Source organism: Aedes albopictus, chromosome 2 (assembly GCF_035046485.1).
Source record: "Aedes albopictus strain Foshan chromosome 2, AalbF5, whole genome shotgun sequence".
Classification (NCBI taxonomy): domain Eukaryota; kingdom Metazoa; phylum Arthropoda; class Insecta; order Diptera; family Culicidae; genus Aedes; species Aedes albopictus.
In genome coordinates, this window is record NC_085137.1 from 5,818,927 (window position 1) to 5,839,690 (window position 20,764).

General features: G+C 37.7%; 2 protein-coding genes across 3 annotated transcripts in view; one reads left to right on the plus strand and one right to left on the minus strand.

Annotated features, from left to right (window-relative positions):
• Positions 1 to 20,764, minus strand: part of LOC115262165 (protein HIRA homolog) — a 150,884-nt gene that overhangs the window by 106,233 nt on the left and 23,887 nt on the right. The gene's annotated exons all lie outside the window — the stretch shown is intronic.
• Positions 8,109 to 18,973, plus strand: LOC109404611 (cytidine deaminase). 2 transcript variants are annotated; one of them, XR_009997244.1, is made up of 3 exons: positions 8,109 to 8,619; positions 18,198 to 18,730; positions 18,823 to 18,973. XR_009997244.1 is itself a non-coding variant. In XM_062849049.1 (2 exons), exons 1-2 carry the CDS (start codon positions 8,559 to 8,561, stop codon positions 18,605 to 18,607), a joined length of 471 nt encoding a protein of 156 aa, XP_062705033.1. In that variant the 5' UTR covers positions 8,109 to 8,558; the 3' UTR covers positions 18,608 to 18,973. The 2 variants fall into 2 exon arrangements, 1 of the variants encoding a protein (XP_062705033.1); XM_062849049.1 differs by having other exon boundaries at positions 18,198 to 18,973.

Consider the following 20,764-nt stretch of genomic DNA (forward strand, 5'->3'; position numbering starts at 1 on the left):
GTCATTTGCTTTCTGTTGTGTAACCATCGAGTAAAAGCAGTCAACGCTGAATAAAAGGAAAGCTAGTCAAATATAAATCATAAGCTAATACACGACTGCAAAACAAGCACCATACAGCTACCAAACTCGGTTTTCAGAAATCCATTGCTTGTCACTGGGGCTGCGTTTACTCCACCCTATTCCAACTCCGGGAGATTTCCCGGAAGATGTGAAAACTTGAACACATCGAATAGGAGTCCCCACTAACAAAACAGCTGCTACTATACAGTACAATTCATTATACTGACAAATCCCCAAACCAGCAGCGCTTTAAAGGCCGTTATGCGATTTCATTACGGCTAGAAGCTGTAATAAACAAAAACTGTTGGTTTACCAACACGGCTTGCCGGATATAAACACTATTGTCAAAACAAACTTCAAGTGGGATATATAGCTACTACACAAATTCTTTACAGCTATCCATGTATGCGCTGTGAAATTATTTGGGTTGCTTTTATTGCACTTTAATTCAATGCCGGAAGATTTGCCAGAAGATGTGCAAATCGAGTAAGAGTCCCAGCCACTACAACAGCTGCTTTTATACAGTACGTTTTGTAATGTTGCCAAAACACAAAACAGCAGCGCTTCGTAGCCGTTTAAAGAACACTCTTTCAGCTAGAAGCTGTGAAGAAGAATCTGTTGGCGCAACCACACAGCTTGTTCAATGTAAACATTATTGCGTTTGACGTTTCACAAGCTTTTACAGCAAGATGAAGTTGGGTAAGGTTTGTTGCGGCACAATTATGAAGCCTTGTCTGGAGTAAAACAAAACGGGCTATTTTCTATGTTATTTATATATAGCGAGGACATCATCGGGACCAGTGGATACGGAGATCGGGAGTTCGATTCCAAGTAGTGGCAAGTACTTTAATTATTAAATTTTAAAAGTGATAATTCCAGTTCCACATGTATTGCGTCACGGTATCCATAACCTAATTATATTTTTAATTTGGGGATGCCGTAAAACTATTATTTAACAACTGCGAAAAGGCTGAAAAAGCGTCTTCTCAAGATGTTATTCAGTTAGTGGTTACATATGAGCCGAGAAAAGAGCGATGACTAGGTGGCATAGAAGCTGATCGCACAGCATGTACAAGCTGATTAAGTTCGCCAGATTCATTGGTATAGGGCTTGCATAGAAGCTTCCGTCCATATGTACAACACAGTAACTCAACATCAAGCCGTATTAAGAACGCTTTTTTTTTTTTCTCTCCCTTTATGGCACAGACCTACTGGTCCATATCGAAGAACGCTTTGTTGACGTTTACATTCACAATAAATGTTAGTTGGGTAGTGTGAACTGGGCGATGGATTTCCATGAAAATCGTTCAAGGTGTTACCACAGACAAACAGACGTAACGCTTGCGAAATTTCCATCGACCATGCATTTAACGATCATTTTAAATTTTCAAAGTTATGACTTTCACAACCAGAGGCGCGCGCATCGTTTTTCTATGCGTTTGACGTTTCACATTAGCGCTTTCTGTTGACGATATTGCACAACACAGAGACTCGTGCAACTTTTCCACCAGGTGATGGTGGTGTGAACTGGGCGATGGATTTCCATGAAAATCGTTCAAGGTGTTACGTCTGTTTGTCTGTGGTGTTACGTCTGTTTGTCTGTGGCGCTAGTGTGAAACGTCAAACGCAAAGAAAAGCGATGATCGTGTGTGGTGGCGCCTCTGGTTGTGAAGTCTACAACCACAGACAAACAGACGTAACACTTCGAACAATTTTCGATTCAAATCATAGTCACGGAAACATATTCGCCCAATGCTAAAAGAACTAAGTTTGGCCGACCATCAACTAGGTGGCGGTAGTGAGCAAACATCAAACTCGAACATAAACGATGCGAGCACCACAGGTGGGCAGTTGGCCACCTATCAAATTTTGAAAAAGACCGGTCAATCGATGTACGATAGGAATTATCAGAGTGTTACGTCTGTTTGTCTGTGCTACAACTATGAAGATTCAAAATTATCGTTAAAAAAGTGGTCGATGGAAATTTCGCAAGTGTTCCGTCTGTTTGGCTGTGGTTGTGGCTTTCACAACCGGAGGCGCGCGCATTGATTGATGCACAAAGCGAAAAGAAGAAGTTTTGACATCCAAGCGGTGTGCCGTCGATTAGATCCTCGTCGCTGATTGGTCGATGGATGTAAACGGCACACCGCTTGGATGTCAAAACTTTTCTTCTTACCGCTTGGTGCATCAATCAATAGTTTTTATTTGCGTTTGACGTTTCACACTAGCACCTTTTTCACAGACAAACAGACGTAACACTTGCGAAATTTCCATCCACCACGCTTTTAACGATGGCGCGTGCCTCTGGTTGTGAAAGCCACAACTATAAAAATTTAAAATTTTTCATAGTTGTGGCTTTCACAACCAGAGGCACGCGCATCGTTTTTCTATGCGTTTGACGTTTCACACTAGCGCCTTCTGTTGACGATATTGCACAACACAGTGATGCGTGCAACTTTTCCACCAGATGATGGTAGTGTGAACTGGGCGATGGATTTCCATGAAAATCTTTCAAGGTGTTACGTCTGTTTGTCTGTGACTTTTTGTTGACGATATTGCGCAACGCAGAGCTTCGTGAAACATTTCTACCAGATGTTAGTGTGAACTGGGCGATGGGTATTACGTCTGTTAGTCTGTGAATAAATTATTGAAAAGATTCATAGAGAAATTTTTGAAGGAATCACTACAGGAATTCCTGGAGCAATCCCTGAAAGAACTGGTGGAGCAATCTCTGAAGGAATTCCTGGAGAAATCCCTAGAGAAATTCCTGCAAGTATGCCTGTAGTAAGCCCTGTAGGAATCCCAAAGGGAATTTCTGGAAGTATACCTGGATGAATCCTTAGAGCAATTATGAGAAAAATCCCTGGAGAAATTTCTGAAGAAATCGCTTGAGGAATCCCGGGAGGAATTCCAAGCAAAATTTTTAGAGGAATCCTTAGAGGAATCAAATATTATGAATTACTACTTAAAAATGCTTGGAGAAATTTTTGGACGAATTCCTGGAGGAATCCCTAGAGGAATTCTTGGAGAAATCCCTGGAGGAATTTCTGAAGGAATAATTGGATGATTTTTTGGATGCATCCCTGGAGAAATTCCTGGATAACTTCCTAGATGAATTCCTGCTGAAATCTTGAGAGAAATTCTGGGAGAGTCTTCTGGAAGAAATCCGGAGCAATCCCTAGATGAATTCCTAGAGAAATCCCTGGATCAATCCGTGGGGGAATTCCTAAAGTTACATCTGAAGGAAACCCTGTGAAGAAATCCGTGGAGTAATTCTAGGAAAATTCCTGGAGCACTAACTGCAGAACTTCCTGAATGAATTCCTTGTGCAAACCTTGGGAGAAATCTTAAAGGAATCCCTGGAGGATTCCCAAGCGGAATTCGGGGAGGAATTCGTGGAGAAATTCCTGAAAAAACTTCTTGAGAAATTTCTGGAGAAATCCTTGGGGAAATTTCTGGAGAAATTCTTGGAAAAAACCCTGAATGAAATTCTGCGGGCATTCCTGGAGGAATCCCTGAATCAATTTCTGGAGGAACATCACGAGCATTGCCTGCAGAAACTTCTAGAGAAATTCCTGGAGAAATGCTTAGAGGATTTTTTGGGATACTTCCGAGGAACTGAATCAATTCCTAGAGGAATCTCTAGAGGAATTCTGGAGCGAATCCTTTGAGAAATTTCTGAAGAAATTCCTAGAGGAAAACTCCGGGAGAAATTTCTGGGAGATTTCTGGGAAAATCCTTGGAGGATTTCCGGGGGACATAGCCGTTTTAATTTCTAAAAGAATTTCTGGAGAAATTTCTGAAGGAATCCCTGAAGGAATTTCTGAAGGAATTCCTGAAGAAAATTCTGTAGAATTTTTAATGATATTCCTGCAGGAATGCCTGCATAAAATCCATGAGGAATCCCTAGAAAAATCTAAGGAGGAATTTCTGGAGGATTTTCTCAAAGAATCCCTGGAGAGTTATCAGGTAGAATCCCTGAAAGAATTGCTGAAGGAATCCCTGATGGAATCTCTGGAGGAATCTCACCCACAACGCCTAAGAAATCTAACTAGGCGCGGGCTGCACATGGGGTTGTGTTTAGGCATTGCACCTCCCCGAGGCGACTCTAATGAGTTTTAAACAGCCTCCGCGTCTAAACTGAATGGATTACCATTGCATGACTCGTTAAGACGATTACCGAACTACCCTAGAGGAATCTCTAGAGGAATTACTGGACGAATCCCTGTAGAAATTCACAGAGGAATCCTGGAACAATTGTTGAAGGAATGGGGCACGTTCGGTGTAGTACTAGATTTGTAGTAATGAGCTGAATTTTAGTATGGTGAGAAGGTCAATTCTCCGTTTCTTAGGGAAGGAAGGGAAGGAATCATAATACCCACGCTTTTTGTACCATTTCACTGCAGAAACGGAGAATTGGCCTTCTCACCATACTAAAATTCAGCTCATTACTACAAATCTAGTACTTCACCGATCTGTCCTATTGCTGGAAGAATCTCTTGATGAGTTCCTGGAGGTATCCCAGGAAGAAATCCAAGAGTCAATTCCTGAGTGAATTCCAGGATGAGATTCTGAAGAAATCCCAGAAGGAAATACTGAAGAAATAACTGAAATTCGTGAGAAAACCTAAAGGAATCCTAAAACAACGTGAAGGAACGCTTGGAGGAATCCTTGAAGCAGTTCCTGAAGGAATCCCTGGAAGAGTTCCTAAAGAAACCCCAGGAGGAATCTCGGAAGCAATCCCAAGAGGAATTCCTAAGGGAATATCTAAACAGTCGAGTCAAGTACAAGACACTGAAGACGACCTTACAGTTGAGGTCGAAATACGTATCTGTCAAAGGATGCAAATTCTTAGTGGAATTCAAAGGAACAGTACTTAACACGATTTTCTTTTTACTTATCTAAACAGTTCCTGGAGGAGTTTCTGAAAGAATTCCAGAAGGAATTTCTGAAAGTTTCCCATGAAGAGTTCTTGGAGGCATTGAAAAAAAAAATACCGGAAGTTATTCCTGAAAGAATCATAGAAGGAACTCCCGGGTGAATCCCTGGAGGAAATCTGAAGAAATCCATGTCTGCAGTAATTTCTAGATGAATAACTGAAGGAAAAATTTGATGGACTCCTAAAGGAATTTTTTGAACACTTTTTATTAACAATTCCTGGATTAAATTTTGAATAATCTCTAGTAAAATTTTCTGGAAGAATTCCTGGAAGATATTCCTGCAGAACTACTTCGAATAATTGCAGATGGAATCGCGAAAAAAAAAACCTGAATGTACAAGAAAAAGTATGGTAAGTGGGGGCAGGATGGGTCATCTAAGAAATGGATCCCTATAACTTTCTGAATATAAATCGCATTTCTCTGTATTCTACCACGACTCTCAGATACACTAGTCAGCTATGATATAAGAGTATAAAAAGGTTATAAAGTTTGAAACCTGCGTCTTGACAAACAATTTTCAAAACATGACCCATCTTGCCCCACCTCATTTTAACGGGGGCAAGATGGGTCAGCTATTAAAAAACTCGATTTTCCTCCAACAAAAAATACTATATCTTCAAGTTTTTCTCTATACATCTAAGCTTCATAGACGTACAGATTACATGAAGAAAGTGTTGAAACATATCGGTAGATTATTCTCAGAACTAGATGATTTTTGTTCGTGTAGCCATAAACGGACTTTGAAAACCTATATTTTTTGAAGGAAAATTTAAAAAATATGTTCTCAAATTTTCAGTGCTCTCATCGCTTCGATAATGTAGGTCACAGAATAGCCTTTCCATGAAAAATAAAACATTTTCAAAAACTATGCAAACATACCGAAAAATTAGGGTGACCCATCTTACCCCGTCTACACAATACACGTAGTCATATGGATTGTATAGCATAAGGAGTTTAACGAAAAAATATTTTATTTTTTTTTCTGTGCGAGGAACGTATAGAATTTTCAAAACAATATACCACTTTTTTGTGTATCCCCGTCGTTCATCTGGGAAAATTATTGAAAGATTCAAAACTTATATTGTGCGATTGAAAACGGTACTGACCCATCTTGCCCCCTGACCCATCTTGCCCCCACATACCATATATACGATATCTCCAATGTTTTTATGATTTATGATATTTTTTCACAAGAATAGTTCGGATTATTAACAATATTATCTACTACCTTCTAGCATTTCTATATTTATATAAGAAAATGGAATAAGTTTCCTCATGTCCTTAGTGCATAATAACGCTGAAAATATATAGCCTCAAAAACAGGGTTAAAGAATGTCAAAGAAATGTCATGGAAAAATGCCCTAATTCCATCATTTACATAATGTGCAAATCGTGTACAGTAACTACATAAACTTTCAATAGTGTTGGTTAGTTATTTCAAAAAATGTTCATACAGCCAAAAGAATTGTTATATAACAAAATTATATCTTTATGACATTTCCCAACCCTGCTCATGAGCTCAACTTGGTAAAATTCACGGAGTAACATGTTTTGCTAGTCATAACTCGATAATATCCAAGTGTTTAGACAATATCCAAGTTGCAAAGATGAATCCAACCTTCCAATAAGTGATCTAAAACCGATGTAGAGCTTCATGCTTCCAAATACAGACCGCGCTTCGGCGTATCTATACATACATAGATTTACACTATAAGATATCGGTATCATCATCATTCTAGCAGCTATACAACCATACTTGATGATGATGATGATGATGATGATAGAAAGGGTAAGAATTGGGTTTATATGTATGGACTTATCCACCGATGAACCGAATTCATCGCGGTCCGAGAATTTTGACACTAGAGCGGGGTCTGTTCCAATCAGAATCGTCCAATTCTGATTGGAACGGCCCCGCTCTAGTGTCAAAATTCTCGGACCGCGATGAATTCGGTTCATCGGTGGATAAGTCCATGGACACAGCAACAGCGGCATACGTCTATATGCAAGTTGTTTAGTTTTTTGCGTACAACAAAACCATAATGAGACCCGAGAGGTTATGATGTCAGTCAAAACAAATTTTAACAAATACTTCCAATATATTTTTACAATGTTACAAACATTTAAATCAAAAATCTTGTAAAGTATAGAACAACTCAGGCCAAACATTTCAATTGGCTTCTTTAGTGGTGTTGAGATAATTCCATATTCTGAATCTGCATGCCAAACTGAGCCGAAATCCAAATTTTCATCAATTTTGGGGCCCGGGAACCTATTTAAAAATCAATTTGAAATTTGTATGGGAACGATTTGTCGAATCACCCCTCGTCGCATTTTGTACTGAGCGGAGCTGTCAAGCAGTTGCCCAGCTGTCAAAAGGTGATTTCAAAAAATCTCTTTAAATTGATTGTAGATACCAAAATAAAGTTCTAAAAATCTGAAAAAAATCATAGCGGCTCAGAAAAAGGTGCTCTTTTGTTTAAAAATCAAAAATCATTGATTTTTTCTTAATTTAAAACCCCAATAGGTCCTATCTGCATTTGAGAGGCTCTCTTTGTTCACTTTCTCTTTCAATTATTGCATTGTAATGGTCCACTTTTCAAGTATTTTTGCAGTACAAATCAAAAGACGATTGTTTTGACCATCGTTCAATGCAAGAAGACAATCATAATACAAATGAACAGCTGAGATATTAACGAAAGAGAGGGAAACCAAAGAGAGCCTCTCTTCTGCAGATAGGACCTTTAGACATGTTTGGCCTGAACTGTTCATTAAATATAGCAAAAAAATAACTGAATATATAATAAAACCACAAGGATCAAATAAATTTAGAATATTAACCTGCCTGGGGCTGAAAATCCCAGTAATAAAAAAGTAGTAATAATAATAAATATTATGTAAACAATGCATGTGACATGTTATTTCGATGACTGATTTCTTTTACTGTTTAGATATGTCGTAAAACATCTACCAAACAATATGATAATAAACTGATTTATAATCATTCGGACAACCAAAGGGAGAACGACGATCCCTGATGGGATGATTATTCGGAGACTTTATCACATACAGTTACACCATCACCAGCTGTGAGAGAATAACATCAACAATCCACGCAATCGGCGATTGAACAGTTAGTTGCGATTCTCAGAACAGAACAGTGTGATAACAAGTTCCACCCGACTTTAATCAAAAAAATCCAAAACTGATGTGGAACTAAGTTAATATAAAACCATGTCCAACTACTCCACCGGCAGACTGAAAGACTAAGTCAAGAAGCAAGAAAACATTATGTATTAAGGCAATCTTTTGGACGTGATAACAGGCGAATTTTTATTTGCATCAATCGCACAATATCACCACACCACAGTGACGACGGAGTGGAGAGGCTAAAATTTATTAGGGCTATTTTTATAAATATTTATTTTACGAATTCGTACCGTACTTCTTACATCTCTACCTCTAGTCAAGAAGTGAGAAACAGGATCTCTTTCATTTCGCATTAGACCATCTGTCCGACCACACCAGCAGGCGCTCTTGGATATACGTATCATCACCATGAACAACAACGTCAACGGGGTGGTCGATGGCGAATCGGTAGTGGAGTTTTCAACCATTGGTAAGTGCATCTAGTAGTTATGTTATGTGTTGAGATCTAATGCGATGACCTTGTTTTAACCCCATGCGAATTTTTAAGATGAATAAGGTCATCAACAAGTTGCCGAATATTAGGAATTTAGTGCGTATCGTAATTTGAAGGAGGCCCACAAAATTTCACTTCATGAATAAAAATGAGAAACAAGAAAAAAAATGTGCAAAAAACAGCTCTTGATTTGATTTTCATCATAGGAACTTCATAGGGGTGATACGATAAGAATGCCCATTCCAGATGCCGGCTCACCAAAAGCCAATAGGTTTTCTTTCAATACTTCAAAACTGTAAATTAAGTTACATTGTATGGGTAATCGGTTTAATACGCGCCACCGAGGTAAAATTGTTGGCTTTACACACAATTCTTCAGCAAAACTAAACAGGGACTTGCGTTATAAGAAGAAGTATAACTCGAAACTACTGCGTATAAAACTTAAACTTATGTATTTCAACGTTTAAAAACCCAAAACAACAATCTTGCTTCCGCAACACTCAACAACCTTGAACGAGCCAACGCACTGCTGGTGACGTTTCAATCTTCGGAGGGTCGGACACCTATCTCCAATTAAATGCATATCTGAGAGGGGTTGGCCACTACCCAAACTCCAATAAAATGACCACTAATTCACTAATTTCACTAATCAATAGCATTTTTAATTTTTTATCTTCCTAATCAATGAAACTTGTACGTTCGCAAACCAATTAAATATTACAATTAAATTGAATTGTTGAATGCCAGCAACTAGAATGTGCGTTTTTTTGTGCGTTTCAAGGCTAAAATATATACTGTTTCAGAAATTATAAATACACTTTGTTTATTAAATAAAATGAACTACTGTTCTGATGATTTCTACCAACTTCTTTCAGAATACAGTATATTGTGATTCACATTTTTGTATTTCCTTTCAATTGTGATGATATTTTGCAGAACAGTCGAGTTCTGTAACAATTAACTTCATTCTCCAAATGTGCATTTCCACAAAGGTGTTTTTAAATTATTTCAACATTATTTATCACTAAATACCAAATTTTATTTATTTTTTAACATATTCACTTTCTCAACAATGGACAAGAGATGCCTTCATCAAAAGCTGGGAAAAAAGATAAAGGCATTTTTTCTGACATCAAGTTTCTTATTTTTTAAGGTTTTCTACGGAACATAAGAAATACCACACCGTTTCTTAGCTTTCCTGGACATATTTAATTTAAACTAATTTGTTTTTCTAGCTTATTCGATCCTTCAGATGGCATAGCTGGTCATACCATAAAAACGAATGCAGTAAGCACTAAGTAAGACATTCGTTTGCTTAACGTTTGTTGTTACCTGTGTTGTTGAGAAATTTGAAACAAACATATTTGCATTGAGAAGGCCCGTAATGATGATTCTTGATTTCTTGGTTCTTGGTTCTTGAAATATTCCAGTGAAAATTACTTTAACCAATCGAGAAATATCTTTTCTTATCGAAACTTTCATTGTGCTTTTAATTGATTTTTTTTTCTTTTTTGTGTTAATGTTTTAACCACTTTGTGCAACTTTAAATTTTAATCATCTTGTTTACAGAGCCCTATATTTTAACTTTTACAAGAAACATCAACAAAGTTGGTATTATTTACTTCGTTAGAATGTTTACTATAAAAGCTAGAAGAAACATTTTTAGATATTGTGCTCAGTTTGACATGGCAGTCTATCGGTGGTGTATTTATAATTTCTGAAACAGTCTCCGTTCTCGTTGGCGGTTTTTTTTAACAGTTTCCCCATGGGAAATGTGTCAAACTACTGTCACGCAGACGCAAACGGGTGCTTTGTGTGGGGAACTTTAGTGGCACGTTTTTCCCGATCTACCCTATAGATAAGAAGTTTTAAAAATTGTTATTAAATTATGTGCTTTTTGCTTTTTTATTTTTTTGCTGTTTAGGGGTAAATTGCACCGTTAAATGAAAACACTGTTCTGAACCAATCTGAACTACCTTTCTGATTTTTTTTTAAGTGGGAGTTTCTGACATCACTCTATGGGTTCACTTTTCCAAAAAAAAGGAAACAATTTTGAGAAAAAATGTGTTCCACATAGCAGTTTGAAGGACTTTAAAAAAAATCTTGAACAATTTCCTCAGAGCCGCTTTTATAAAATCCTCCAAGACTATAATTTACTATTTCTACAAAAATAGTAATAGGATAGCAAGCCACTTGGGCAGTAGCTGGTATTTTGGGCACTCTTCGCCATAACTCAGTCAATTCCAAACCAATTGACCTATTTTGTACATGGCTAGATACTATACGTATCTCACCGCGTTCCAAAAATTGTGTCAATACGTTCGAAACTGGCTGAGTTACAGCAGAAAAGTGCCCAAAATAGGAACACTGCGATGTTTTCACTTCCCTATACGCCTCTAGTAAAAAAAATCCGAGATTTTTCCGAAGTTTTTCATTTGCACTTTTCACCCGAAATCTTTTTTTTTTTTTGTCTTTTTGTCGTCTACATTTTACAAGAATTTCTATAGGCATTCCTATACGTAAATTCTTAGATTCCTTCATGGGATCCATCAATTGAAATGATTATGAAGAATTTCTTTTAAAAATAAACATACAAGAGATTATTCCTACAGAAGATTATATGGAGTACCCTCGGAAGAATCCTCGGAGGAATTCAAAATGACGGAAATATTCTAGAAAAATTCCTTAGAAGACTTGCTGTAGCAATCCCCAGCAAATTTTAGATGAATTCTCGGAATTCTTTGTGGAGGAGCCCACAATGAACTTGACAGGAGGTATATAGGATAAATTGCTAGAAAAATCTTCTAAGGAATTTCTAGAGATGGCACATTGGTCGGGCTCCATACAAAGAGGCGGCCAAAACTCACAAAGTTAATGTATTGTACTTTTATGATCCTCGATAAAAACAATGCCGGCTTTTGAATTTCAATAACATTTTCACTGCCAAAGTGACCTAAGTCATAAAACTAAAAAATGAATCATTAGAAAAAAAAAAGAAAAATATTAATATTTTGAGAATGGAATATATGTTTAATGTTATTCAGCATATGAAAGATGGGTTGTTGGACAGTTTGTATGCTCGTATGGTACGAAATTAATACGTCACAAACTTTTTCAAATTTTCATATATTGTACCTTAGGAATCTTGGTAATTTTAAGTTGAAAAACAGTTCATGTCGTCACGTGTCGCCAAATTTCGAATAGTACATCTTAAACATCAAACCACAGAGAACAGACGTCCACTGCGGTTGTGTAAAGCATTGCAACGGTTGTTTTGAAATAACTGGTAATGTGGCCATTACGCGGCGCTGTCACATTTCGAAAAGAAGTACAAATTTGCCGTTGATTTACCTTTTGGCGCTAGTGTTGCCAAGTGTGCACCCCAATATAGTTCCACCGAGAGAATGTATTGGATTTACTTGGAAAACAATAATTGTATTGTTTTTCAACTCACTTCTAATTGAAAGCGATGAAACAAATTATCAATGGGTTGCACAAATTTTGTTGTTGAATTAGTGAAATAATCATAAACATCTTGTTATTTGACCAAATACAGCACAGTCTCTGAGTAGGAAAATTTAAAGGTGCGCTAGTGAAATAATTCTTTAATAAGCGCCATCATGATGTCGAAACGAGTTATTAGGTGGGAAAGTCACCGTCGTTGCCGCTACTGAGCTTGTTTTTTTCTTTCACAAGATTTTCAAGAAATTTTGTTCGAGCATGTTCGTCTGTTCTCTGTGATCATACTTAGGATTGCTTAAAAATGTTTAAATATTTTGCAGAAATTTGCAGTTTTTCAAGTTACAGCTATTTAAAGAAGTCATGTTTTTTCATATATTTAACGTAATTTTCCCATTTTTTGAGTAAAATAAAATTTATCTTCCCACGTTTTGGACACGTTTTGAACCAACTTGGTTGAATTTGATCGATAGTTGATCATTTAATTGCATTCAAATTGAATTTCTAACAAAAAACGCAAAAAATATGGGGTTTACTGGCTTATACAGTTTTTAAACTTATTGAAGTTATGTAATTTTTGAATATCCCTTTTGAAACACTAAAAATACTCTATAGCATAACTAGACAACCTATAACCACAGACAAATAGACGTAACACCTTGAATGATTTTCATGGAAATCCATCGCCCAGTTCACACTATCATCACCTGGTGGAAAAGTTGCACGAATCACTGTGTTGTGCAATATCGTCAACAGATGGCGCTACTGTGAAACGTCAAACGCATAGAAAAACGATGCGCGCGCCTCTGGTTGTGAAAGCCACAACTATGAAAATTTAAATGATCGTTAAAAGAGTGGTCGATGGAAATTTCGCAAGTGTTACGTCTGTTTGTCTGTGCTTTGAAGAAACGTCTGAAGGAAGTTCTCAAGCATATTCTTGAAGAAATACCTGTCATATTCATCTAGAGAGGTTTCTGTTGCAATGTGAGTTCTGGATGAATCCTTAATGAATTTTGAGGAACTCTTGGAACAAATCTTTAGATGAATCGACGGAGAAAAATAACGGGCATTTCTACGAGCAAACCATTAAGAAATTTCAAATTACCGTGGGGTGCCCTAATTTCGTGCGCGCCCAAACTTCGTTAACTTCTGACATCTGAGAGCATTATTATCTAATTAACAGCGGAATCATCAAAAATTTGTTATAACCTCAAAACTACATTTGATCTCAATACAATTCACAAAAAAAGAAATGAAAAATTTGATTTGTGTCAAAGATTAAAAAATAAATAGTAAATGTATGCACATAGCAGATGCCATATTCAGAGATACGAGAAAATCAACACTCATGGAAATGAACGAGTATTTCGATCTCTAGCAAAAGTAAATATTCGAATTTATGTTTGACTATTTCAATTCAATATGTTTTATTATAATACGCAACAAAATTACTTTAAAATGCTTTTTTCTTATTTTGTTTCAACATTTATGTTGTTGACGAAATTAGGAACCCATAATATGTATGGGTCCCTAATTTCGTGCACTCTTTTTTATAACTTTGTTTTGAGGTTCATGTGTACTTGTTGCCATCGCATGATTCGATTATTAATAATAGTTCTAAGGGGCTGTCCATAAACCACGTGGTCATTTTTTTGGGACTTTTCAACCCCCCCCCCCCCCCCCGCGTGGTCATTAGTCCATACAAAAAATTTTATTTGTCCATACAAAATGGTCATTGGCCAACCCCCCCCCCCCCCCCCCCCCCTCATGACCACGTGGTTTATGGACAGCCCCTAATAACTATTTTGATTGGTTTAAAATTAGCTAGGGACCGCTCATAAACTACGAAGAAAGTGAAAAAAATCATCAAAAATAATAACCCTTAAAACTACAGAAGGATTTTTGGAAATCTTAATGTAAACATCCGGGACGAACATGGGAAACAGCGAATATTCACTCATATTTCGTCACAGACATCGATTTTATCTCCACGTTATGGTTTTATTGGTATTGTACGAGTATGCTACCTTTTGAAAATTAACACATTTAGGCGAATTCTACGTCTTTTAGAGTGAACGAAATTTGGAACCCGTGCACGAAATTTGGCACTTTCAAATAAAACAAAACTAATGCTGTCTAATCTCGTATAATGTGAAGTTGCCTAATTTATATTTTTCTTGGGAGCTACAGTGCCAGCACTAAATATTATTGAAGAAATTAATCTGATATACTTTATGGTAAAATTTCAGAAGTTTATCAAACTTTGAGAATTCTTAAGTACACGAAATATGGGCACCTCACGGTATTCCCTCTTAGGATTCTAGGAGGTATTACAGAATAAGATTGCGAAAAAAATAATTTTGTTCAGAATGATTCTCGAAGTAATTGGAAAACATTTTGTCGGGTAACCTATGAAGTGTTCTCTCAGAAATTTGGTGAAAAAACCTCGTTGGGAAATGCGAGAGAAATCATAGTAAGCATTCATGGACAAATCTTTGGACGAATTTGTGGGAAATTCCGGGTGAAATTCCTGGATTGATTATTGGTGGCAATTGTAGAGTTGTAGAGTTCTGGAATAAATTTCCAAAAAAAAACATAGGGTGAGTGTACCAGTTTTCGCCATAGTGGTTCCCTATTTGGCCATAGTGGAAATTTAGAAGGTCTTCGAGCTTTGCCTCATTATGAAAGTTTTAGTAGCAAGAATTGAAATGTATCTTGTCATTAAAACCTTTGAAATGATGCAAAAGTTTGGATTATCTTAAATACCCACTATGGCCAAATAGGGAACTACTATGGCGATAACTGGTACACTCAGCCTATTTCAGTTTTTTTTATGAGAAAGAAGGAATATTTTCGAAAAACTCATGGGAGAATACATTGATGAATTCTTAGAGGAATAAATAAATAAATAAATAAATAAATAAATAAACATTGTTTTAGTATTGAAAGGTCTCTAGAAATATGTGAAATGTTTTGGATTGTTTCCCAAAAATTTCTTATTTTTTTATAATCGCTGATGAAAAAAAAAATGAGATATTCTGGAATTACTGCAAGAGTCTCACGTGAATCGCTAGTTCGCTAGTAGAATCCTTTGAAACTATCTTAGCCATTTTTAAACAATTCGTTCCAAAATCAAATCAATACTTCAGTATACATTCACCGAAACAAATACATTCCAACTCACTAGAATTCACACTAGAATCACATGGTTATTCTGAATGTATATTCTGAAATTCCGTTGAGTGTTGTCACCCGTATGTCACCCAAAAAACTGTTTCACACATGCTTTTAAAAGTCTAATTTAAAATGTCTTCTATATGTCTTCATGAACATAAATGTTTTTACAGAAATTCAAATGTCTTCAAATTGAAGACATGTCTTCTCATACGACATCCCTGGACCTTTGAATACGCGTTTTTACATTTTTCACACGAACATAATAAATTCAGCGAGTGAGCAAGATAATGTAGAACGAAAAGTCCAAAAGTTGCTGCTGAATATTCTACACGGAGAGACGAAACTACCCAAAAGTGAGTTCTTTCCACCCAACTTCGGGGTTGCGTGCGTCAAGCCAATTTTGAGTTGATGGAATCGATGTTTTTGTTGGGTTGTTCCCGCTTGCTTCCATGTGAAAAAAATACCTAATTTAAAGTTTTTTCCACCCAACCGAAATTTTGACTAGGTTGTATTCACTCAAATTTGAGTACTGTGCTAGAAACTCAGTGTTGGCTTGACGCACGGAACTGCAAAAGTTGGGCTGTTTCTCTCTTCACTCTCTGACAACAACAGAAAGAGCGCATGAAAAGGGAGATGAAAAAGAACTCAAAATTGAGTTTAAAAGTACCTAATTTTGAGTTTTTGAGTTTCTCCGTGTAGTGTATTTCTCCCGCAAACTTTTGACGATATTTTAAGGTGAAGATATGACGAAACCACAGCACCAATTTTCAAGGGCACAGTTCTGAAGAATCAAAAGACACTTTGCACTGAAAAGTGCATCGATCGGTCACAACCAGCGGGTAACCAAACGATCAACTGACTTTCTATTAACTGACAAGCGCAAACTGATTTTCGGTTCTTCAGATTTGTACTCTTGTAAATTCGAGGTAACCCTTAATAAGTTTTCATGGAGTTCTTGGAAGTGGGCTTGAACAAATGGGGTCAAAATTTACTTCGTCATATGCGCCAATTCCCGTCACATCAGACGGAAAAAAGTCTTACAGATGTTATGATTTACCTTTGCCAATGCCTCATTAGATATAAGTAAAAAGATGTAGAAGTGGATGTTGTGAGAGTGAGTACTCCCATCTCGACACTCATCATGTTCTTGATATAGGATTACAGCAATATAGCCTCAGTGTGATCTAACTATCGTAAATGCAAAGACGTATAATCGAAATCTAACTCCGAAAGTATCCTTCCTTCAATCCTCGTTCGTAACAGATATATTGATAACCAATCCAGCCTCTTTAGCAATGGAAATCGAATAAGTAGATGCTGGGACATTAGGTCGAATGGTCACCAGGACGAATTGCAACTCAGCAGTTTCATAACTGTTCATCATTTTCAACAATTATTGCGTTGCGTTGCGTTGCGTGGTAACGGATTGCATACGTAAGTTGCCATGTCAAAACTTTAATACTTCTGTTTTAATTGCTTATGGCATATGCTATTTGTGAAGGAACAGCTATCCAATTAGAGATTGAAGTAGAAAAGAGATCAAAACTTCCACTGCCGGCCACGCCCATCTTCTCCGTTACAAGGATAGGAAAGGATGGGATAATATGACATCTACTTTACAAGAGGTCAGCGACTCACGGACGCCCTTATAGGTGTCAAGTAGTTGGATATTTGGAATTGGGTTTTTATCATTTTCAACAATTATCATTAAAAATTATTTCAACAGTGAAACTAGTAAGAATAGCCTATGTTGAAAAGAAGGAAAAAAAATCATGGGTAAAATATCAGTAGACTTAAAATCAAAAATTATTAGATACTGTTCTGATGGAGAGAAGGAAACCTAAACTGAATTACCTGTAGATGCCATACATTATAGAAGTAATGAAAATCTAAGGAGTAATCAATAATGCTAAGATTATTTTTAAATATCCATACGCTTGAATAGCATATCCAGCATGACCGTGATGAGGATGACGGGTTCAATTCTCAGTCGGTCCAGGAATAGCCATTCGACCTAATGACCATTCAGTCAAATGGCCTGACACTTGAACCAACCGTCAATTCACACTCCACAAAAGCTCTGTGGCACTTCAAAATATGATTTACCTGCTACATAATGCAGCTGCTCAATTACTTAAATAAATCTGTTTCCCGTCAATAAATTGTGAACAACAAGTTTGCTTCGTCTAGAGAGGATGCAAGCAAATGTGTGCGTGGATTTTCGGCATACGAAACATCGTATTTCACAACTATAGTAAAAGATTTCTTCGTTGCACTGTGATGGCGTATTATTAATCTGGTTTGCAAAAATTAAATATTTTGGTCGTTATTCTAAACCTACACCCATCTCAATTTAAAAACTGTCTGCTCAATAATACTTTGAACACATGCTTTTATTTGGATTACAAAAAATTTGACTCGCTTTTCGAATAAAAAGCTACGATCAATCATATTTTTTGGCCATCCTATGTACCATAGTGTCACGTAGAAGGTGTGACGGGAATTGAATTCAGGTTGTGCCCGAAATAGGGTATCGCGCCACTTGGGCGATGGCTTCTATATTCGTCTGTTTGCCACTATAACTCAGTCAATTTTGAACCAATTGACTTGAAATGTTGTACACGGGTAGATACTATACCTATCTCACCACATTCCAAAATTTGTGTCAATAGGTTAAAATTTGACTGAGTTATAGTGGAAAACAGACGAATATAGAAGCCACCGCCCAAGTAGCGCGATTCCCTATGTAGAAGTAGACTAGACGGAAACAGAATTCGAGGGACAATCAATCAATATTATTTTAAGGAAATGGTAGATGTGTTCCAATTTTTTTGATGATATAAAAGCTAATTTATGAATTGATCGTTAATATGACGGGGATTAGATAACAATTATTTATGATTTTTTTTACTTCACAGATCCAAAAGTGCAGGAGCTGATCAACGCGGCCATCAAGGTACGCAACAATGCGTACTGTCCGTACAGCAACTTTGCCGTGGGAGCAGCGTTGAGAACCAAGACCGGCGAAATCATAACCGGATGCAACGTGGAAAATGGAACGTTTGCGCCCAGTGTTTGCGCGGAACGAAATGCCATATGTAAGGCCATCAGCGAAGGATTCCGGGAGTACGAAGCGCTCGCCGTGGTGGCCTACCAGGAGACGGAGTTCACATCGCCGTGCGGAACCTGCCGTCAGACCTTGTCGGAGTTTTGCAACAAGAACATGCCGGTTTACCTCGCAAAACCGTCGCCGGCTCGCGTTATGGTAACATCGATTAGCAAGTTGCTGCCCCATGCGTTCCGACCGAGCTTTCTTCTGCAGAAGTAAAGCTGCAAACAGGAACCATGGAGCGGAGAAACTGAAGGAAAGAGGCAATGCGACTTACAATTCCCAAAAAGTTCCCCCGACAGTAGCGATACACATCAGATATGTCTTTTCCCACACATACAAGTATGTAACTGTACATGTTTTATCACGCATGTTTTTATCATTAGACAAAGATATACCTACCTAATGTCTGTTCTTTTTTTTGCGATGGTAAGATAAGATTGGAGAGGTTCACGTGGTCAAACCACACAAATTCCGCCGAGCTAGATCTGATGATGAGGCTATTAAAAACATAAATCAAATCGTAGACTTGTTCATGTTCATAGCAAAATATATATTGTGTAATATATTCCATATTAAATTATATCATCTGATGCGTTTATTTTATCTGTTCGAAATGCCCAGTGGGTAGTGGATATCACAGCAGTAGAAGAAAACAATAATAGAAGAAAAAATCTAACTCAAAATACTTCATACTTAGTGTTTCTATTATACCGCATTTAGTCCACCACTACTGGACTGCGCACTGAGTCTTCATAAGTGTCAAAACGTATACGTATATAAATAAAACTGCGCGATTGCATCAAATCAAATTGATGTCTTCGGCGCACTAATTCTTCAATGTATGCTGAATAAGTGCTCTGAAGACACCGAGTCGATTGGATACAATCGCGCACTTTTATTTGCGTTTTCGCACTCTTGAAAACTAGTGCGATAGTCCAGTGGTGAACTAAATGCGCTATATATTAGAAAAAAAAATCATTTATTTTATGAAACTACAAAGACTTAGAGAACCATCTTGGCAATTTGATGAGATCTTTTCATTGATGTAAATAAAAGGGATCTAAGAAGGTGGCTTAGACTTTCCTAGAAAGTAAATAATCCTTCCTGGGAAACCGTCAAATTACAATGCATATGTGCTCGAGGTACTCGAGCCTCCTTTAGTACTGAAATTGGCACTTAAGCTCCTCTAGGAATTTTACCAATTGAAACTAACGCAATGGAACATAGGGAATCATTTTGAAAATGTGGGGTAACCTTAGGCAGGGTATTGGGGTAACAAATCAATGAATTCAAAGAGACACTCGATCTGGTGTTCATTTATTACAAAAAAGCTTTTGACCATCTGAATCACGAAAAAATATAACGAACCCTTAGACGCCAGGGTGTTTCTAATAAAATTATCGGTATAAGGTAGTATCTATTTATTACGTAACGCTGAAATCGAAGATTTTCGAGCACCTCCCCCCCACCCCATACCCCTAGAGCATGGTTTCCCAAACTGTGGGTCGCGACCCCCAGGGGGGTCGCCGGCCTTCTTCCAGGGGGTCGCGAGGGACAATAAAATATTTTACTGTAACAGACAACAAATGAGGGAATTTCTATGGGGGGTCGCGAAAACTACGTCTGCTGGTAGAAGGGGGTCGCGCGATCTGAAAGTTTGGGAACCTATGCCCTAGAGCGTTACGTGATTTGTGGACATCGCCTAATTGGAGCACAGTACTGAATATAGCATTCTCGTGCAGAGTACTACACAATGACATCTTTTCCGATCGCGATACCATCCGACTCGACGCTAATCTCTATAGGTATACCTGGTCAAACCGGTCAAACCACGCTCAAAACTTTCCTTCACCAACAATGTGCGATACCACCGACCGCCACGGTACAACCTAAATGACTGAAGCAACCGGATGTCGAGGTAACACTGCCAGATGAGGGCGAACTCGATGTGGACTGCTGGAGTACATCGGATATATGGAACGGAGTCGATGGAACGAAAGGTTCAACGAGGTTTTTGGAGGATAAGAACGCAGCCTGGGCGATAATGCTGCATCGAGGAACCCGGCAGGACATGGAGCGTTACAAACAGAAGCGGAAACAACATAGCCGCCACTTTCCAAAGAAAAAACGCCGCCTGGTAGAAGCGGATGGCGAGGAAATGGAAACGGAACTGCTGTGCCGTTGCCAAGGAACACGGAAATTCTACCAGAAGCTCAACGCAACAGGTCACAGTGATGGGCGGAACCTGATTTCAATTGCATTACATACTCCGGACGAACAAAAATATTAGTAGGATGGTTTTTACTTCGGTGTGGATGAATGTGTTTCCTCGTTTGAATATACCAAATCAGATTGAGAAGAAAATGTTCGATT